We start from the raw sequence: 17,889 nt of genomic DNA, 5'->3' as shown, positions 1-17,889 counted from the left end.
GATCCACTCCAGGCAAATACATTGTATTTAGTCATCTTTAATTAGGAACAGCTCCTTAGCCTTCCTTTGTCTTTATGAATTTGACATGTTGAAGAGTATGGGCCAGTTATTTTATAACATGTCCCAGATTTTGAGTTTTTCTGATGTTTCCTCGTGGAATGAGGTTACGTACTTGTGGCAGGAATGCCACAGAAGTAATGTGTTCTCAGTGCATCACAGTAGAGAGATGTAGGGGATTTTCACTTTCAAGGAAATCTGAATCTTGATATCAGAAAACATTTTCTTAAAGTTTCTTAAAAAATACTCTCAATAAATAATACTCTTAACTAATAATAAAAACACTCTTAATAAATAAAACATAGAAAGTTTTGTGACAAACTCACAATCAAAAGGAAGGAAAATAACATTTGAGCCAAGCATCCTGCTTTATAGACCTGTGATTCACTGTCTTACAACAGTCCTAGCAAGTAGACATGACACCTATTTCACAAGCGGGAAGCCTGGAGCCCCTGGAGGTACGAATGAGGAGTTCAGTGTGGATACCAAGTTTCAGTTTGAAAACATAAAAAGTTCTGGAGAAGGATGGTGATGATAGTTGCACAACAGTGTGAATGTACTTAATGCCACAGTACTGAACACTTAAAAATGACTAAAATGGTAAATGTTATGTATATTTTACCACAGTTTGCTTAAAGCTTGTTAATAATGGGGAGAGGGTAAACATCTGAGGGATTTTTTTTTTCAGAACAGGAATTGATTTTAAATGACCAGTAAACTACAGAAAGGAAGAGCCAAAATTCATCTAGACAGAGGCAGACTAATCTCCTAATAGTCTATGTTCTAAGAGTTCAATTAAGTTTATTTGGAGCCTAAGGAAAAATTCCTGCTGCATTAAAAACAGTAGTTTACTCCTAGAATATGTGCACCACATGATATAGCAGATCTCAGGGGCGGAGACATGCCCCTTAATCCCAGCGCCGTTTATGACGTTGCATCCATGGGAAAACACGTGCTCTGCCTGGATAGAATAGAAATCCATGGCAGCTGGCTGTGACAAGACTACTACACACATTGCTGAAACTCTGGGTCTGTTTCCTCATTGAAAAATGGAGAGGGCTGAATTTAGATAATCTTTGAGATTATGAAGATTCTATAATTCTGTCCAATAAACATGTATAGGTATCAAAGAAACTCAAGGTGACACACTTTTTCACTATCAGATGAGCAAAGATCAAATTTTATCATATTCAAGCTTGGGGAAAGTGCAATAAGAAATGCTCTCGGTGGCACAGTGGCTCACGCCTATAATCCCAGCACTTTGGGGAGGCTGAGGCAGGCAGATCACCTGAGGTCAGGAGTTCAAGACCAGCCTGGCCAACACAGTGAATCCCTGCCTTATTAAAAATTCAAAAATTAGTGGGGTGCGCCTGTAATCCCAGCTACTCAGGAGGCTGAGGCAGGAGAATTACTTGAACCCAGGAGGCAGAGGTTGCAGTGAGCCGAGATCATGCCACTGCAGTCTATCCTGTGTGACATAGCAAGATTCTGTCTCAAAAAAAGAAAAAAAAAAAAGAATTTGTAGGTTGGGCACAGTGGCTCACACCTGAAATCCCAGCACTTTGGGAGGCAGAGGCAGGCAGATCACCTGAGCTCAGGAATTCAATTCCAGCCTGGCCAACATGGTGAATCCATGTCTCTACTAAAAATACAAAATTAGGCCGGGCGCGGTGGCTCAAGCCTGTAATCCCAGCACTTTGGGAGGTCGAGGCGGGCGGATCACAAGGTCAGGAGATCGAGACCATCCTGGCTAACACGGTGAAACCCCGTCTCTACTAAAAAAAATACAAAAAATTAGCCGGGCGTGTTGGCGGGCGCCTGTAGTCCCAGCTACTTGGGAGGCTGAGGCAGGAGAATGGAGTGAACCCGGGAGGCGGAGCTTGCAGTGAGCCGAGGTCGCGCCACTGCACTCCAGCCCGGGGGACAGAGAAAGACTCCGTCTCAAAAAAAAAAAAAAACAAATAAAAAAAAAAATAAATAAAAAAATAAATAAATAAAAATACAAAATTAGCCGGGCGTGGTGGGACACGCCTGTAATCCCAGCTAGTCTGGAGGCTGAGGCAGGAGAATCACTTGAACCTAGGAAGTGGGGGTTGCAGTGAGCCAAGATTGCTCCACGTCACTCCAGCCTGTGTGACAGGCGAGACTCTTGTCTCTAAAAAACAAAAAAAAATTTGCCAGGCATGGTGGCGCATGGCTGTGATCTCAACCACTGAGGAGGCTGAGGCATGAGAATCACTTGATCTGGGAGGCAGAGGCTGCAGTGAGCTGAGATTGCACCACTTCACTCCAGCCTGGGAGACAGAACGAGACTCTGTCTCAAAAAAAAAAAAACAGAGAGAGTTTACTGTTGGCTGGGCACAGTGGCTTATACCCGTAGTCCTAGCGCTTTGGGAGGTCTAGGTAGGTGGATCTCTTGAGCCCAGTAATTTGAGACCAACCTGGGCGACATGGTGAAACCCACATCTCTACAAAAGGTAATTAGCTGAGTGTGGTGGCACACGCCTGTAGTCTCAGCTGCTTGGGGCACTGACGTGGGAAGATTGTTTGAGCCCGGGAGATTAAGGCTGCAGTGAGCAGTGATTGGGCCATTGCACTCCAGCTTGGTGAGATACTGTCTGAAAAAAAAATTACTGTTACTTTTCTTTTGTTTTAGAACTGTATTTTAGATTTCTTTTTTTGAGGCAGGGTCTTGCTCTGTTTCCCAGGCTGGAGTGCAGTGGCAGAATCTCGGCTCCCTGCACTCCTGGGCTCAAGTAATCCTCCCACCTCAGCCTCCTGAGTAGCTGAGATTACCAGGCATGCACCACTATGCCTAGCTAATTTTTATATTTTTTAGTAGAGATGGGGTTTTGCCATGTTGCCCAAGCTGGTCTCGAACTTCTGGGCCCAAGCGATCCAACTGTGTTGGCCTCCCAAAGTGCTGGGATTACAGGTGTGAGCCACCACTCCTAGCCTGCTTTAGTTTTTTTTTTTTTTTTTTTTTAAGGCAAGGTCTTGCTTTGTTGCCCGGGCTGGAGTGCAGTGGTGCCATCTCAGCTCACTGCAACCTCTGCCTCCCAGGTTCAAGCGATTCTCCTGCTGCAGTCCCCCAAGTAGCTGAGATTACAGGCGTCCGCCACAACAGCCGGCTAATTTTTGTATTTTTAGTAGAGATGGGCTCTCACCATATTGGCCAGGCTGGTCTCAAACTCCTGACCTCAAGTGATCTGCCCGTCTTGGCTTCCCAAAGTGCTGGGATTACAGGCGTGAGCCACCGAGCCCAGCCTGCTTTAGATATTTGCTATAGTTTAGAATCAGGTTTTGCTTTAGATATTTGCTATAGTTTAGAATCAGGTTTTGGTTAGAGGAGGTGGGAGACAGAAAAGCCAACTTGGAGAATTTATTTAGGTTGGTGTTTCTTTTTTTTTTTTTTTTTTTTTTTTGAGACGGAGTCTCGCTCTGTCACCCAGGCTGGAGTGCAGTGGCGCAATCTCGGCTCACTGCAAGCTCCGCCTCCTGGGTTCACGCCATTCTCCTGCCTCAGCCTCTCCTTGTAGCTGGGACTACAGGCGCCCGCCACCACGCCCGGCTAATTTTTTGTATTTTTTAGTAGAGACGGGGTTTCACCGTGGTCTCGATCTCCTGACCTCGTGATCCGCCCACCTCGGCCTCCCAAAGTGCTGGGATTACAAGCGTGAGCCACCGCGCCCGGCCTAGGTTGGTGTTTCTTATAAGAGACTGGCATAACGTTAATGATCAGTACTTCTGTATTTCTTTATTTTTTGAGTAAGGAAGATAGCGAGTTTTGTATGCTTTTACCCACTATTGTATAGCGGCTTCTTAATGTAACACTTTTAGCCATAAAAGTAGATTGTAACATACCTCTAGTGCTGGTGTTTGAGCTACTAATGCCACTAGGTTTCTTGATGCCAGGACCTCTATTAAATAAGTAATTTCTTGTGATTTTAAATATTTTTAAAAGCCTTGCCAAAGTAGAAAACATTTCACTTATTAAACTATTGTTACAATGGTGAAAAAGAGCTTAGAGCTTAGTGAAGGAGAGACAAGTCCTCAGAAAGAGTGATGGTGCCCAGCGACGGTGCAGGGAGGAGTGGGTGGGCAATCAGGTCCTGGGTCCAGGCTCTGATGTGGCAGAGGAAGAAGAGGGAGGAGTGGCTTGGGCTCTCGCTCGTATTGTGAGTTGGGGATCACAGGAGGAATAAGGGCTCCGCATTGGGCATGTATGTGCCTGACTTGGGGGTGTCGGGGTGGAGATATCTAGGAAGTAACTGGCTTCATGTCCTGCAATCAGATGAGAGACACAGGGCCAGTTAGCATTAGCATGGGGGCCAGGTGATGTGGCATGAGCCGAGATCCTGCCACTGCACTCCAACCTGGGCAACAGAACAAGGCTCTGCCTTGAAAAAAGAAATCGAAAGTAAGGTTCTAATAAAACAAACAAAAGAAAAGTGAGAGTGCCCACAAGGATAAGGACGGATGGGTGTCTGTGTAGAACACCAAGACAAATGGTTAGGCACGAGAGGCAGGCGGAGAACTTTTCCCTTCTCTGAATCTTGAATTGACTGCCTCTGAGAAGTGGAATTGTGTGGCTGAGGAACAGTGTGAGTTTTGTACCATGTTTGGGTATTATCTATTCCAAAAATAATTTTCTAAGGGCAGGCAGGAAAAGAGAAGCCAGAAAAGTCAGGAAGATTAGTGGCCAGCAGTGTCATATGACACTGGGGTCAAATGACATGAAGACAAAAGGGCTTCAGCTATTGGGCTTAACAAAGAGGTCTTCAGCTGCCCTTGGCCGTTTATGTGGAGTAATGAGGTGGAAGGCAGGTTAAGGTTTTCACAGTTCCAAATGTTACTGGCTGGTTGTGTGTTTAGGAGGGAGATTTGGGAAGGGGCATAATTTGAAGTTTAACCATTTTTCTTATACAAAAATTCCAAATTTAACTTAAAGATTTAGTATTAGAACAGGAATGAACCTTAGAGTTTATTTATCTAACATTCTCATTTTTTGAGTTAAGGAAACTAGATCCAGAGAGAGAAAGGAATGCCCCATTCAGATTAGTACTATGCCTGTCTAGCACCTGCTTCTCCTGGACTGGCCCCACCACGTAGCCTACTCTCTGCTTCCGTTTCCTCATCTATAGGCAATAGTTGTATATTAAAGATTTGTCTGTGAGAATCCAATTACTATATGTAAAGTGCTCAGAACAATGCCAGGTATATAGTCTATAGTGTGTGCTCACTAAAGGTTAACTATTAATTTATGATTCAAGCCACCATTCTTTCCAGTATACTATAACCATGATTTTCTTTTAGAATTTTTTTCTGGAGAGATCTTAGACCTTTAATTTACCAGTTTTTATTATATCCACTCCTTCCTAGACCAGGTGATAGGTTTGATCGAGACAGACCATTGAGAGGACGTGGAGGCCCGAGAGGGGGTATGCGCGGCAGAGGCAGAGGTGGCCCCGGGAACAGAGTTTTTGACGCTTTTGACCAGAGAGGAAAGCGAGAATTTGAAAGATATGGTGGGAATGACAAAATGTAAGTTTCTTTGTAAATGCTATTTTCACTTTAAGATGGTGGCAGCACATGGTATGAATCTATTATATGTTAATATTTAGTTAACTTTATAGTACTGTGCTGTTATTCTTGTGAGAAGCTGATCCTGGGACTTTTATGAACCGCTCTTTCTGATTTGGAGATGGACTGGAGACTAGCTTCTGGTTTAAGGGTCTGTTCTTTCTTTCTGTAGAGCAGTCAGAACTGAAGACAACATGGGTGGATGTGGAGTTCGAACCTGGGGATCGGGTAAAGATACCAGGTACGGTGTAAGTGTGTGCTCTCTGAGAACCTGCAATTAAGTGGAAATCTCTGGATCTTTGCTTTTCTTGAAAATGATGTCTTCTGTGTTGTGCTTTATACTTGTGTGCCCCTAAGTAGAGATTGATTTTAGGCTTTTGTTTCATGAGATAAGTTTTTAAAACAGGTTTGCTATGTTGCAGTTAGATTTAAACTGCTTTTAAAATTCTATTACTTTAGCCAAACAAATTTGTGACAGATGACCATGTATTTGCTGATGCCTCAAACATATGGCACTGTACATTTGCACATGCCTCAAAATGCTTTTTGTTGGCTGCACGCGGTGACTCACGCCTGTAATCCCAGTACTTTGGAAGCCAAGGTGGACGGATCACTTGAGGTCGGGAGTTTGAGACCAGTCTGGCCAACATGGTGAAACCCCGTTTCTACTAAAAATACAAAACCTAGCAGAGCATGGTGGCAGGCACCTGTAGTCCCAGCTACCCAGGAGGCTGAGGCAGAAGAATTGCTTGAACCTGGGAGGCAGAGGTTGCAGTGAGCCAAGATGGTGCCACTGCTCTCCAGCCCGAGTGACAGAGCGAGACACAGCACTCAAAAAAACAAAAAAAGCCTTTTGTTTAATTTTATTATTTTTTAAAATGGAGACAAGATCTCACTAGGTTGCCCACACTGGTCTCGAACTCCTGGACTCAGGCAGTCCTCTTGCCTCAGCCTCCCAAAGTGCTAGGATTACAGGCATGAGCTACCACATCCGGCCTAAAATGCTTTTTAAATTCCTGGATATTCTATATATTTTTACCTTTCAAAGTTCGTGTGGATCCTTGACACATCTTCATTTTATAAAATCATTTGTAGATTGAAGCTTAGTGACAGGTTTCACCTGAGGCTCAAGTTGGACATTTCTCTGCGGCTTCATGGTGCCTTAGATCTGTGCCAATTCTTCTGCTAGTTAGAGTGGATACATGGTTCTGCTCTGTTTTATTTCGCAGCTGGAGGGATGATGCCTTCCTGGTGTCTGCAGAAGAAGAGGTGGGGCGTGCTGCAGGCAGTGCAGTGTGAGCAGTGCTACAGGGCAGGCTTCCCGCTAGTGCAGAGGCTTGAGGGGATCCAGGCTTCCACTTTTCTTCTTTTGAAGAATATAAGCTTTTTTTTTTTTTTTTTGAGACGGAGTCTCGCTCTGTCACCCAGGCTGGAGTGCAGTAGCGTGATCTCGGCTCACTGCAACCTCTGCCGCCCAGGTTCAAGCAATTCTTCTGCCTCAGCCTCCCAGGTAGCTGGGACTACAGGTGCACGCCACCATGCCCGGCTAATTTTTGTACTAAAAATTTTTTTTACTAAAAAAGTAAAGACGGGGTTTCACCACATTGGTCAGGCTGGTCTCAAACTCCTGATCTCAGGTGATGCACCTACCTTGGCCTCCCAAAGTGCTGGGATTACAGGCATGAGCCACTGTGCCTGGCCAGAATATAAGCTTTTTACATGAACTTATTTTTCTTAAATTGTTGTCCTTAAAGACAAATGTACAAACTAATATCAAATGTAACAATGTTAGATTTACTACCATTGCTCATTTGTGTTCTCCTTGAAGAGAAACTTGTTGAGTGTTTCTCTGTCTGGGGTTCCATAGGACCTTGATGACAGATCTTTTAATTTTGTTTTATTTTACTTTGATAATATATTTTAAAAAATAATATAGGCACTTTCTTTCCTTCTTTCTTTCTTTCTTTCTCTTTCTCTTTTTCTTTTTCTTTCTTTCTTTTTTTTTTTTTTTTTTGAGACGGAGTCTCACTCTGTCACCCAGGCTGGAGTGCAGTGGTGCGATCTCAGCTCACTGCAACTTCCACCTCCCAGGTTCAAGCAATTCTCCTGCCCTAGCTTTCCGAATAGCTGGGATTACAGGTGCCCACCACCACGCCTGGTTAATTTTTGTATTTTTAGTAGAGATGGGGTTTCACCATGTTGGCCAGGCTGGTCTCGAACTCCTGACCTCGGGTGATCCACCTGCCTTGGCCTCCCAGCGCTGGGATTACAGGCGTGAGCTACCGTGCCCAGCTTGGGCACCTTCTTTCTTAATCATCTGATTTACCACCTTATCTAATACTACCACTTCATCTCAGTTTGCCTTTGAACTTAAAATCATTTTGGCTCTAAGTGGTTACTTATCCTGGAGGGCCAGCCTTGGCCTTGTAATGTTAAGAGGTGACCACTTGTGGCCCTGGCAGGCTGGCATGTCTCAGTGTTAAAATGACATGTGCCCCATGGCACTCATTTTGAATTGGTTATAAAGTCAAAGCTCTTTTTTTTTTTCCTCTCTCTGTCTCTCTAAGACAGGGTCTAACTCTGTTGCCCACGCTGGAGTATGGTGGCTCAATCTTGGCTTATCATAACCTTGAAACCCCGGGCTCAGTTGATCCTTCCACCGCAGCTTCCCAAGTAGCTAGGACTACAGGCACATGCCACCACACCCACCACACCCAGCATTTTTTTTTTTTTTTGAGACAGTCTCACTATGTTGCCCAGGCTGGAGTGCAGTGGCATGATCTCTGCTCACTGCAACCTCTCCCTCCCGGGTTCAAGCGATTCTCCTGCCTCAGCTTCCCCCGTAGCTGGGACTACAGGCGCATGCAACCGCGCCCAGCTAATTTTTTTTGTATATTTAGTAGAGATGGGTTTTCACCGTGTTAGCCAGGATGGTCTCAATCTCCTGACCTCATGATCCACGCCTCGGCCTCCCAAAGTGCTGAGATTACAGACATGAGCCACCACGCCTGGCCTTTTTTGTATTTTTAGTAGAAATGCAGGTCTACCATGTTTCCCAGGCTGGTGTCAAACTTCTGGACTCAAGCAATTCACCTGCCTTGGCTCCCAAAGAGCTAAGACTGCAGGCGTGAGCCACCACCCCCAGCTAGTCAAAGCTCTTAGGTGGTTATAATTTGTAATGGAAAGCTTTTCTTAGAATAAGACTAATTTCTAGGCCGGGCGCGGTGGCTCAAGCGTGTAATCCCAGCACTTTGGGAGGCCGAGGCGGGCGGATCACGAGGTCAGGAGATCGAGACCATCCTGGCTAACACGGTGAAACCCCGTCTCTACTAAAAATATAAAAAATTAGCCGGGCATGTGGCGGGCGCCTGTAGTCCCAGCTACTCGGGAGGCTGAGGCAGGAGAATGGCGTGAACCCGGGAGGCGGAGCTTGCAGTGAGCCAAGATCGCGCCACTGTGCTCCAGCCTGGGGGACAGAGCAAGACTCCGTCTCAAAAAAAAAAAAAAGACTAATTTCTTAATTAATAAATAGAGATAAATTTTATTTATGTATACATATACTTCATACGTTTCTTAATAAAGTAAGAAATTTATTTCTTAGTAAATCGGCTTGAGATCACGAAAATGATATATGCGAAGGAGTTATGTGCTACTTTTGATTAGTGAGAAGAAAGTGGAGGTGAGCCTAACACAGTAAGTAATGTGTTTGTGGCTGGCAAAGCCCAAGTGCTTCCCAGTGTATTAAAGGTGTAAGGGCTTTGCTGTAGTTGAGTATTCCTATTTGAAGACGCTGACAGCAATAACTGGATTTAAGGACAAAATGCCTTCAAACTGGTATGACTGAGCCATTTCAGTACTACTGCTTTTCTTCAACAGTTTGACAGCGGTAAAATAGAATTTTTTCTATTTATGTGTGCTGAAATAGAATTTTTCCATCTGCAATAATTTAAAAAGTGTATCAGATATTATTTTCTTGTTAAAATTGGAGTAGATACCCATGAATGCAGTTTTCAGTAATGCTGCCTTTCAACTTTTATTGTGAAGAGCAAGACAGTTTTATTTGTTCTCAAAGCAAAATTTGATGAAAATCTGTTGTTGTCAGAGATTTGATTAAGTGTGAGGTCTGATTAGATTTGAACTAGGTAACAAAGCCTTGAAGTGTGTAACATTTTATGGAACATATGTGCACAAATAGGCATTTTCTGCACTAGTACAACTGAAGTCAAAATATAGACATGGGCCCTGGGGTTATATCTTTCTTCTGATAAATCCAATATTGGTGATTTACCTTTTTTTCTTTTTTTTTTGAGACAGAGTCTCCAGGCTGGAGTGCAGTGGCATGATCTCAGCTCACTGCAACCTCCACCTCCTGGGTTCAAGTGATTCTCCTGCCTCAGCCTCCCAAGTAGCTGGAACTACAGGCACCCGCCACCACGCCCACCTAATTTTTGTATTTTTGGTAGAGACGGTGTTTCACTATGTTGGCCAGGGTGGTCTCAATCTCCTGACCTCGTGATCTGCCCACCTCAGCCTCCCAAAGTGCTGAGATTACAGGCGTGAGCCACCGCCCCCGGATGATTTACTTTCAACAAAATAGCAGAACCTGCCAAATTAATTGCTGCTAATTTTGAAACTTAATTGTCTTTCAGTTTTGATCATACAGTTCTGTGATAGCTGTAGGCACAATATTTTATATTCATTTATAAAATAATTTAGGTCAACATAGGAGGACATCTATGATTTTTCTTTTCTGTAAAATCAGCTAATTGCTGAAGTTTAAGAAATACTCAGTTTTTTGTGGTTCATGCCTATAATCCTAGCACTTAGGTAGGCTGAGGCAGGTGGATCATTTGAGGCCAGGAGTTCAAGACCAGCCTGAGGAACAAAGTGAAATCTCATCTCTACAAAAAATACAAAATATTAGCCGGGCATGGTGGTGTGTGCCTGTAGTCCCAGCTACTCCAGAGGCTGAGGTGGGAAGTTCTCTTGAGCCCGGGAGGTCGAGACTGCAGTGAGCTGTGATGGCGCCACTGCAGTCCAGCCACCACGCCCAGCTAATTTTTGTGTTTTTAGTAGAGACGGGGTTTCACCATGTTGGTCAGGCTGGTCTCAAACTCCTGGCCTCAAGTGATCCACCCTCTTTGGCCTCCCAAAGTGCTAGGATCACAGGCATGAGCCACCCCACTGGCCTGGAACCTTCATTTTAAAAAACGAAAGTTAATTATTCAAGTTTTGTTTTAAAAAGAGTGAGTTTTTAAAAAATTGATTAGAGTAGGTTGGAGTTGAGAATTTAATAATTATTTAAATTGAAAAAGTCTTTTCTGTTATTGTAGTTCAATTTGTGGTTACTTTTTTAAAAAAACTTACTTTAAAGCCCTCAATAGGCCAGGCACGGTGGCTCACAACTGTAACCCCAGCACTTTGGGAAGTGGAGGCGGGAGGTCAGGAGTTCGAAACCAGCCTGACCAACATGGTGAAACCCTGTCTCTACCAAAAATACAAAAAAAATTAGCTGGGCGTGGTGGTGGACGCCTGTAATCCCAGCTACTCAGGAGGTTGAGGGAAGAGAATCGCTTAAACCTGGGAGGGAGGTTGCAGTGATCCAAGATTGCACCACTGCACTCCAGCCTGGGCGACAGAGTGAGACTCAGTCTCAAAAAAAAAACAAAACCAAAAAACCAAAAGAACAATGTTTTCTCCATCTTAAACATACAAAGGCATTGGCGTGAACGTATTTGTGTGACTAGAGAGGGTCTTGCTGTTTTTCAGTGATGTGGAGCCGACTGCACCGATGGAGGAACCCACAGTGGTGGAGGAGTCCCAGGGCGCCCCAGAAGAGGAGTCTCCAGCCAAGTAGGGCGTTTCATTCATTCCCCATTGTGGTGTTGGTTCTCTTCTTAATGATTTCTTTTTTCTTTTTTTTTTTTTGAGATGGAACTTGCTTTGTCACCCAGGCTGGAGTGCAATGGCATGATCTTGGCTCATTGCAACCTCCACTTCCTGGGTTCAAGTGATTCTCCTGTCTCAGTCTCCTGAGTAGTTGGGACAATAGGCGTGCGCCACCACGCCCGGCTAATTTTTGCATTTTTAGTAGAAATGGCATTTCACCATGTCGGCCAGGCTGTTCTCAAACTCCTGACCTCAAGTGATCTATCTGCTTCAGCCTCCCAAAGTGCTGGGATTACAGGTGAGCCACCGCACCTGGCCTTTCTTGATGATTTCTAAGAGCTCTTCACAGACTGGGAATCTCAACCCCTTATCCTATCACAGAGGGCTGACCTTAATGTATGAATGACTGGTGATCAAACTAATTAATAATTAGTTCAAACAACCTAATGAATATCAATGATAATTAATGGGTGAAAGTTGGGCATTCTGTCCTCTGCCCACAAGCTCTTTTCCAGCAGCTTGTTAAATTCCTTGACTTGGAGTAGCCTGACTCTTGTATGGACCTCTAGTGTCTCGTCCCCTCTGTGCTCTCCCAGTCCACCCTCCCTCTCTTTTCATTATATAGCTTAGATCCCGGCTCCGTCTCCAGCACCCTTCCAAGTTCTGTTTTTCTGGGTTTTTTTTTGAGACAGAGTTTCGCTCTTGTTGCCCAGGCTGGAGTGCAATGGCGCGATCTTGGCTCACTGCAACCTCCACCTCCCAGGTTCAAGCAATTCTACTCCTCAGCCTCCTGAGTAGCTGGGATTACAGGCATGTGCTACCATGCCTGGCTAATTTTGTATTTTTAGTAGAGACGGGGTTTCTCCATGTTGATCAGGCTGGTCTCGAACTCCCAACCTCAGGTGATCCGCCCATCTCAGCCTCCCAAAGTGCTGGGATTACAGGCATGAGCCACCGTGCCCGGCCTCCAAGTTCTTAAATACCCATGCGCCTTCAACTCTCTGGCCCTTTGGACCTGCTGCTGTAACTTGCTAGCAAAACCCCTCCTGGGTGCCTCCACTATCTGCCTTCTCTCTGTCTGTTCCCACAAGCTGAGCACTACAAGTCACATCGTGGGCCCGGCTGGGACCCCAGTAAATTCCCGGTCACTAATATTCTGAAACCAGGCCTTGGCGATCCCCAGTTCTTGGGTTCACTCTTTCTCCGACCTTCTCTAATGACTGTTTTAATTTCTCCTCAAAACCCTGGCACTGCCTCCCACTGTACCCTTCCCCCATCGTCCTCTTTCATTTTCTGGATGCAACGTTTCCTCTATATCACAGAGTAATTATGATCCATTAGGTGGCAACTTCATCATCCTCCCACTGCCAAAGATACAAGACTGCTACACCTGCACGCCTCCTGGGCTCCTTCCCTTGTGCTTACCATCGGGGTGCCATCCCCCCTCTGACCTCTTCATGCTTCGGATCCTCTTTCCTACTGACTTCATGAAAACTTGAGTTAGCTTCTTCCTTTTTTGGTATATTCATCTCCTTCCTCCCAACCCTAGTCTTCCAGTCAGCATTTAAACATGCTCAGTCTCTCTTTCGTAAGTGTCCTCTGGACCCCACATTCTCCATCAGCCGCCTCTTTCAGAGTTGCGTGTGGCCCTCTTTATTTCCTCCCCTCCACTTATTCCTCCCCTCCACTTATTTAGCCCAGGCCTGGCTTCTGTCCTCACTGTCCTTCTGAAACAGTCACCATGTCTCCAGATCTAATGGATGCTGCAGTCTGCGTCTTTTTGACCTCTCAGAAGCATTTGACTTTATTGATTTCTTCGTAAACGTGCTGTCCTGTTGGTTTCTGTGATCACTGCTCTTCTTTTCTTTCTGCCTCTCAGCATCTCCTTTGCAGGCTCATCCTTGTCTTTTGGGTCTTTTAAAATGTTAAGTTCTTCAGGGCCCTGCCTTAGGCCTTCTCTTTCTGTAGAATTTCTTTATAGGATCTTATGCACTTCTGTGGCTTAAATTGTCATTTACACGCTAACTCTGGAATATGTATCTCTGGCTCCAACCTTCAATGTGGGCTCCAGGCCTGTGGTTCCATCTGCCTACTGGACACTTTCCTGGGACATCCCAGATGCTCCTGTGCCCAGCCTGACCAAGACTGAGCTGACTCCTCCCCACACCTGTGGTCCTCACTCGGTGTTTCCATCCAGCTGTACAAACCAGAAACCTACGAGTCATCCTTGGAACTTCTGTCTTCTTGACCCTCCTCTTTCCAAAACCCAGTCCTTCCCTCTGTTCTGGTGATTGTACCCCTAAATACTGAGCATCACCACCTACCAGCATTGTCTAAGCCATTGTTATCTGGACCACCGCTGGAGTCCCTCATAGGGCTCCCTGCATCCTCACCTTCTACGCCAAGGTGGTGTTCACACCGCATTCTGATTGTCATGCCCCCACCCCTTGCTTAAGACCCCCCAATGTCTTCCTGTCCTTTTTCTGTCCCCTGTTCTGACCTGCAGAGTCCTGTGTGGTCTGGCCCCTGCAAAACCCTCAAGTTCAGACATTCCTGTGCCTTCTCTGGGTTCACCATGAGGCCTTTATTTCATGTTCTCAAACGTACTTTTATCCCGCCCCTGCCCTCACACTTGCCCTACAGCTTTCACAAGTGTTGTTTCTTTGTTTTCCCAAACCCCCTTTACTCTTCGCCTATCTCTCTCTTACTCATCCTTCAGCTGCCAAAAGGCAGGGTGTCTAGTAGTTAAGAGCACAGACATTGAACCAGTGTGATGAGTTGAAATCCCAGCTCTGCCACTTACTAGTTGGGCAAGTTATTTAATTTCTTTTTCAGTGGCTCAGTTTTCTTCATCTGTAAAATGGGAATAATAACGTCCCTACATTATAGGGTTCTTGTAAAGATTTTGTGTGTGTGTGTGCATTCGTGTCCGTGTCCTAGAGTGGTGCCTGGCATGTAGCTAGTGCTTTATCAATATCTGCTCTTATTGTTACTTACTTCAAGAGTGAAAGGCCACAGTGATTGATGATTGTGAAATCTGTATTCAAAACAATTTCAATGTATTATTCAAAACAAGAAATGTGTTTCATTAAATAAGTAGGATTAACAGTTTATGAATATTTAGACAGTGAGCTAACTAAGGAACTAGATTAACAGTTTATATGAATGTTAAGAAAGTTAACCGGATACCTTCAGGAGAACATTATATCATTTTTGAGCCAATAAACATTTATACAAATTCAGGTAATATAAGGCAGAATAATAGAGAGTAAATTATAGTATTGTTCTAATCTATAGAATTGATTGAGATACTCTAGCATTCATAATATTAGACAAAAATATTTAGTCACTGGGAAAGAAAATAAAGCTTGTTGACTGTCTGTCTGCAATATCCCAGGAGAGCTAGCTGGAAAATCTTTCTCTCTCTTTTCTGCTGACGTGGGGGGAAAGTGAGCATCTATTTGGAATTGCAAGTGCAATGCAGGTATTGAGTGACTGTGCTGAGAGATTCTTTTTTCTGCACTGCCTTGTCAAATTTTAACATTATTACTAAAATTTCTAATAATACAATTGTAATTTTTTGATACTCTAAAAGTTGGGCTGGTGTCCAAAAAATACATTGAGTGGTAGCGATGCTCTCTGGTCTCAGCCCTGTTTGAGTGTTGATTTTGCACTCTGGCTTCTGGCATTTAGCCTGAATGTACATTCAGTGTACCTCTCAGTTCTAGAATGTCTTTATAGATGAATCTAATGTACTCTTACTTATGTTCAAACACACAACCCAAAGTGCACTTCCATTTTTCTCAAATAGGACATATTTTACTGATAATTATATGTGCAATGCCCTTCCATCCTTCCATCTTCTTCCTTTCATTAAAGAAGTATTAACTGTTCCTTGTTGCATGGTGTTCTAGTGTCCAACGATACCTGTGACGACTCCTTGTATTTTGTTTTAAGAATAACTCTAACATTGGCCAGGCACGGTGGCTCACACCTGTAATCCCAGCACTTTGGGAGGCTGAGGCGGGCGGATCACAAGGTCAGGAGATTGAGACCATCCTGGCTAACACGGTGAAACCCAGTCTCTACTGAAAATACAAAAAATTAGCTGGGCGTGGTAGCGGGCACCTGTAGTCCCAGCTATTCAGGAGGCTGAGGCAGGAGAATGGCGTGAACCCAGGAGGTGGAGCTTGCAGTGAGCCGAGATCATGCCACTGCACTCCAGCCTGGGCAACAGAGCAAGACTCCATCTCAACAAAAAAAAAAGAAAAAGAATAACATTTCTAGAGCATTTGCTGTGTGCCAAGAACTGCTGTAAATGCTACCATGTCTTAATGCATTCAGTTCTTTGCCACTCCATGAAGGAGGAGCTACTGTTATTCTCACACTGAGACAGAGGTTCAATACCTGCCTAAGGTCACCTGGCTCATGTGCAGAGCAGGAATTCGAACCAAGCAGATGCATAGGCATTCATGCTCCTCTAGTGAGTGGTAGGAATAGCAAAAAGTGCTGTTCGGAACACCTGCTGGTAACTCAGGAGAGGGGAAAAGATGTTGGCCCTGGAAGGTAAGAGCTGCCGGGATCTCTGAGCGTTTCCCTACTCAGGAATATGGAGCATCAACTCTCATCCTTCCTGAAAAATACTTTATTAAAAGAAACTGTGAGGAAGCAGTAATACAAACTATCTGCAATAAATTATTTTTATTGTAATCGGTTTCCTAGTGTATTTGCTTAAACAATGACGATTTTCTTACGTTTTAGGTTAAATTCACTTGTCCCAGTTAAATATCCGATTAGTAAAGCTTTATTTCTGGAACCTACTTTCTTTGATTCACTGCACTCTTTCATATATTCAGGTGAAAAGGTATTGCATGAATGGAAATGTGGACATTTGAATTGATGTTTTGTATCTTTCCTCTGCGCATAACATGACTGTTTTCCTTCTAGGTATATTTCTCTGCCCCCTTATTCCCTGAATCTCAGTGGAGCACAGAGGTTGAGTGTGGGCTTTGGAAACACAATGACAGGATTGGAACTTGCCTATTCTATTTATTTGCTCGCTATGTGACCTCTCTCTGCCTCAATATTCTTATCTGTAAAATGGGATATTAATTATATCTAACTATTGATATCACAAAATAATATAAAGCATTTTGAATAGCATCTGGCACATGGTAAGCATACAGTGTTAGCTAGTCTCATTCATTTCTAATTAAAGGGAACTGTGGTTAAAGCAGTATGAGTTCTATAATTTCGCATGTTTAGAAACAAATATATAACTATCAAATTTGTATATAGCATTATTCACATTACCATAGATTGGACCACCTTATATCCATAAGTCACTTTGCTGGAAAATTCCCTCCCAAAAGTTTTTTATAATAAACCAAGGATTGTGAAGGTCTTTGAATTACTCAAAAATGGGGGTGTTAAAGCAATAGCAGTTATGAGGCTCTCAGTTGTTAGAAATATACTTGCATGAGTCCTTCCTAGAATCAAAGGATACATCTCTTCCTGTTGAATATTTAGTCATTGCTAAAACTGCCGGTAAAACTGTACTCAGAACCAATCAAATGGGAAATGGGTTATGCGTCACAGGATTGTCATAGTGTGTGTTTGCTAATAACTTTTAGTGGGTAGGGAATAAGGTTAAGGAGCCTGTCCTTGGTGATACTATGCTGCTTTCAACGTGGCTTGTTGAAACTGCAGCTGATGAGCAGGGAGGGATATGGGGCATCCGTGCCTCTATTCTTGAATGAGGTGCATTCCAGTTAACAGCTTCAGGCTGATACTGCTGAAGGAGGCTGTAACTTGTAACTAATCTGAATTACACTATATGCTTTACTTTATGTGTCTATACACAGTTTCAAGCTTGCATTTCATATATACCTTATCCTTTTGTGATCTAGTTCTTTGTTTAGATATGATGTCCTTTAAGCAAACAAGCAAACAAACAAACTCTGTTAATAACAAGTACCTCTGTGGCCTTAATGTAAAATCTATTCTTTCTAGAATTGAATTTTCTGGAATTTATAAACTTGTATTAGGTCGTCTTAAGTATGAAAGAATTACCAAATTTATAGCATTCAGTTCTGTTGATTTTTAAAATTCTGTCACAAGTAGGCTAAAGAAGATTTATGATTCCTTAATATTTCTTTATTTGTAGCTGTGTATTAAAATTTTATATTATGGAAAATTATAAAGTAGTATAAAGAACTTGTAAGTTGTTCAGCTTAAAACTTACCAAATCACGGCCATTCCTGTTTCATGCATATTTCTGCCAACTTCTGCCTCCCCCAGGGTATCATATGCCACTCATAAATGTTTCACAGTGTTATACCTGCTACTCTTTTTTAATAA

General features: G+C 43.6%; 1 protein-coding gene across 2 annotated transcripts in view; it reads left to right on the top strand.

The window, feature by feature from the left end:
- The window catches only part of HABP4 (hyaluronan binding protein 4), a 43,216-nt gene that overhangs the window by 11,076 nt on the left and 14,251 nt on the right, over positions 1–17,889 (top strand). For both annotated transcript variants that reach the window (XM_055271804.2, XM_055271805.2), the window contains exons 3-5: positions 5,440–5,601; positions 5,813–5,881; positions 11,410–11,493. In XM_055271804.2, the coding sequence (XP_055127779.1) occupies positions 5,440–5,601; positions 5,813–5,881; positions 11,410–11,493 (315 nt within the window). The remainder of the gene's footprint in view (positions 1–5,439; positions 5,602–5,812; positions 5,882–11,409; positions 11,494–17,889) is intronic.

This window comes from Symphalangus syndactylus, chromosome 3 (assembly GCF_028878055.3).
Source record: "Symphalangus syndactylus isolate Jambi chromosome 3, NHGRI_mSymSyn1-v2.1_pri, whole genome shotgun sequence".
In the NCBI taxonomy this organism is placed as follows: domain Eukaryota; kingdom Metazoa; phylum Chordata; class Mammalia; order Primates; family Hylobatidae; genus Symphalangus; species Symphalangus syndactylus.
This window is presented reverse-complemented; position numbering and strand designations above follow the sequence as displayed.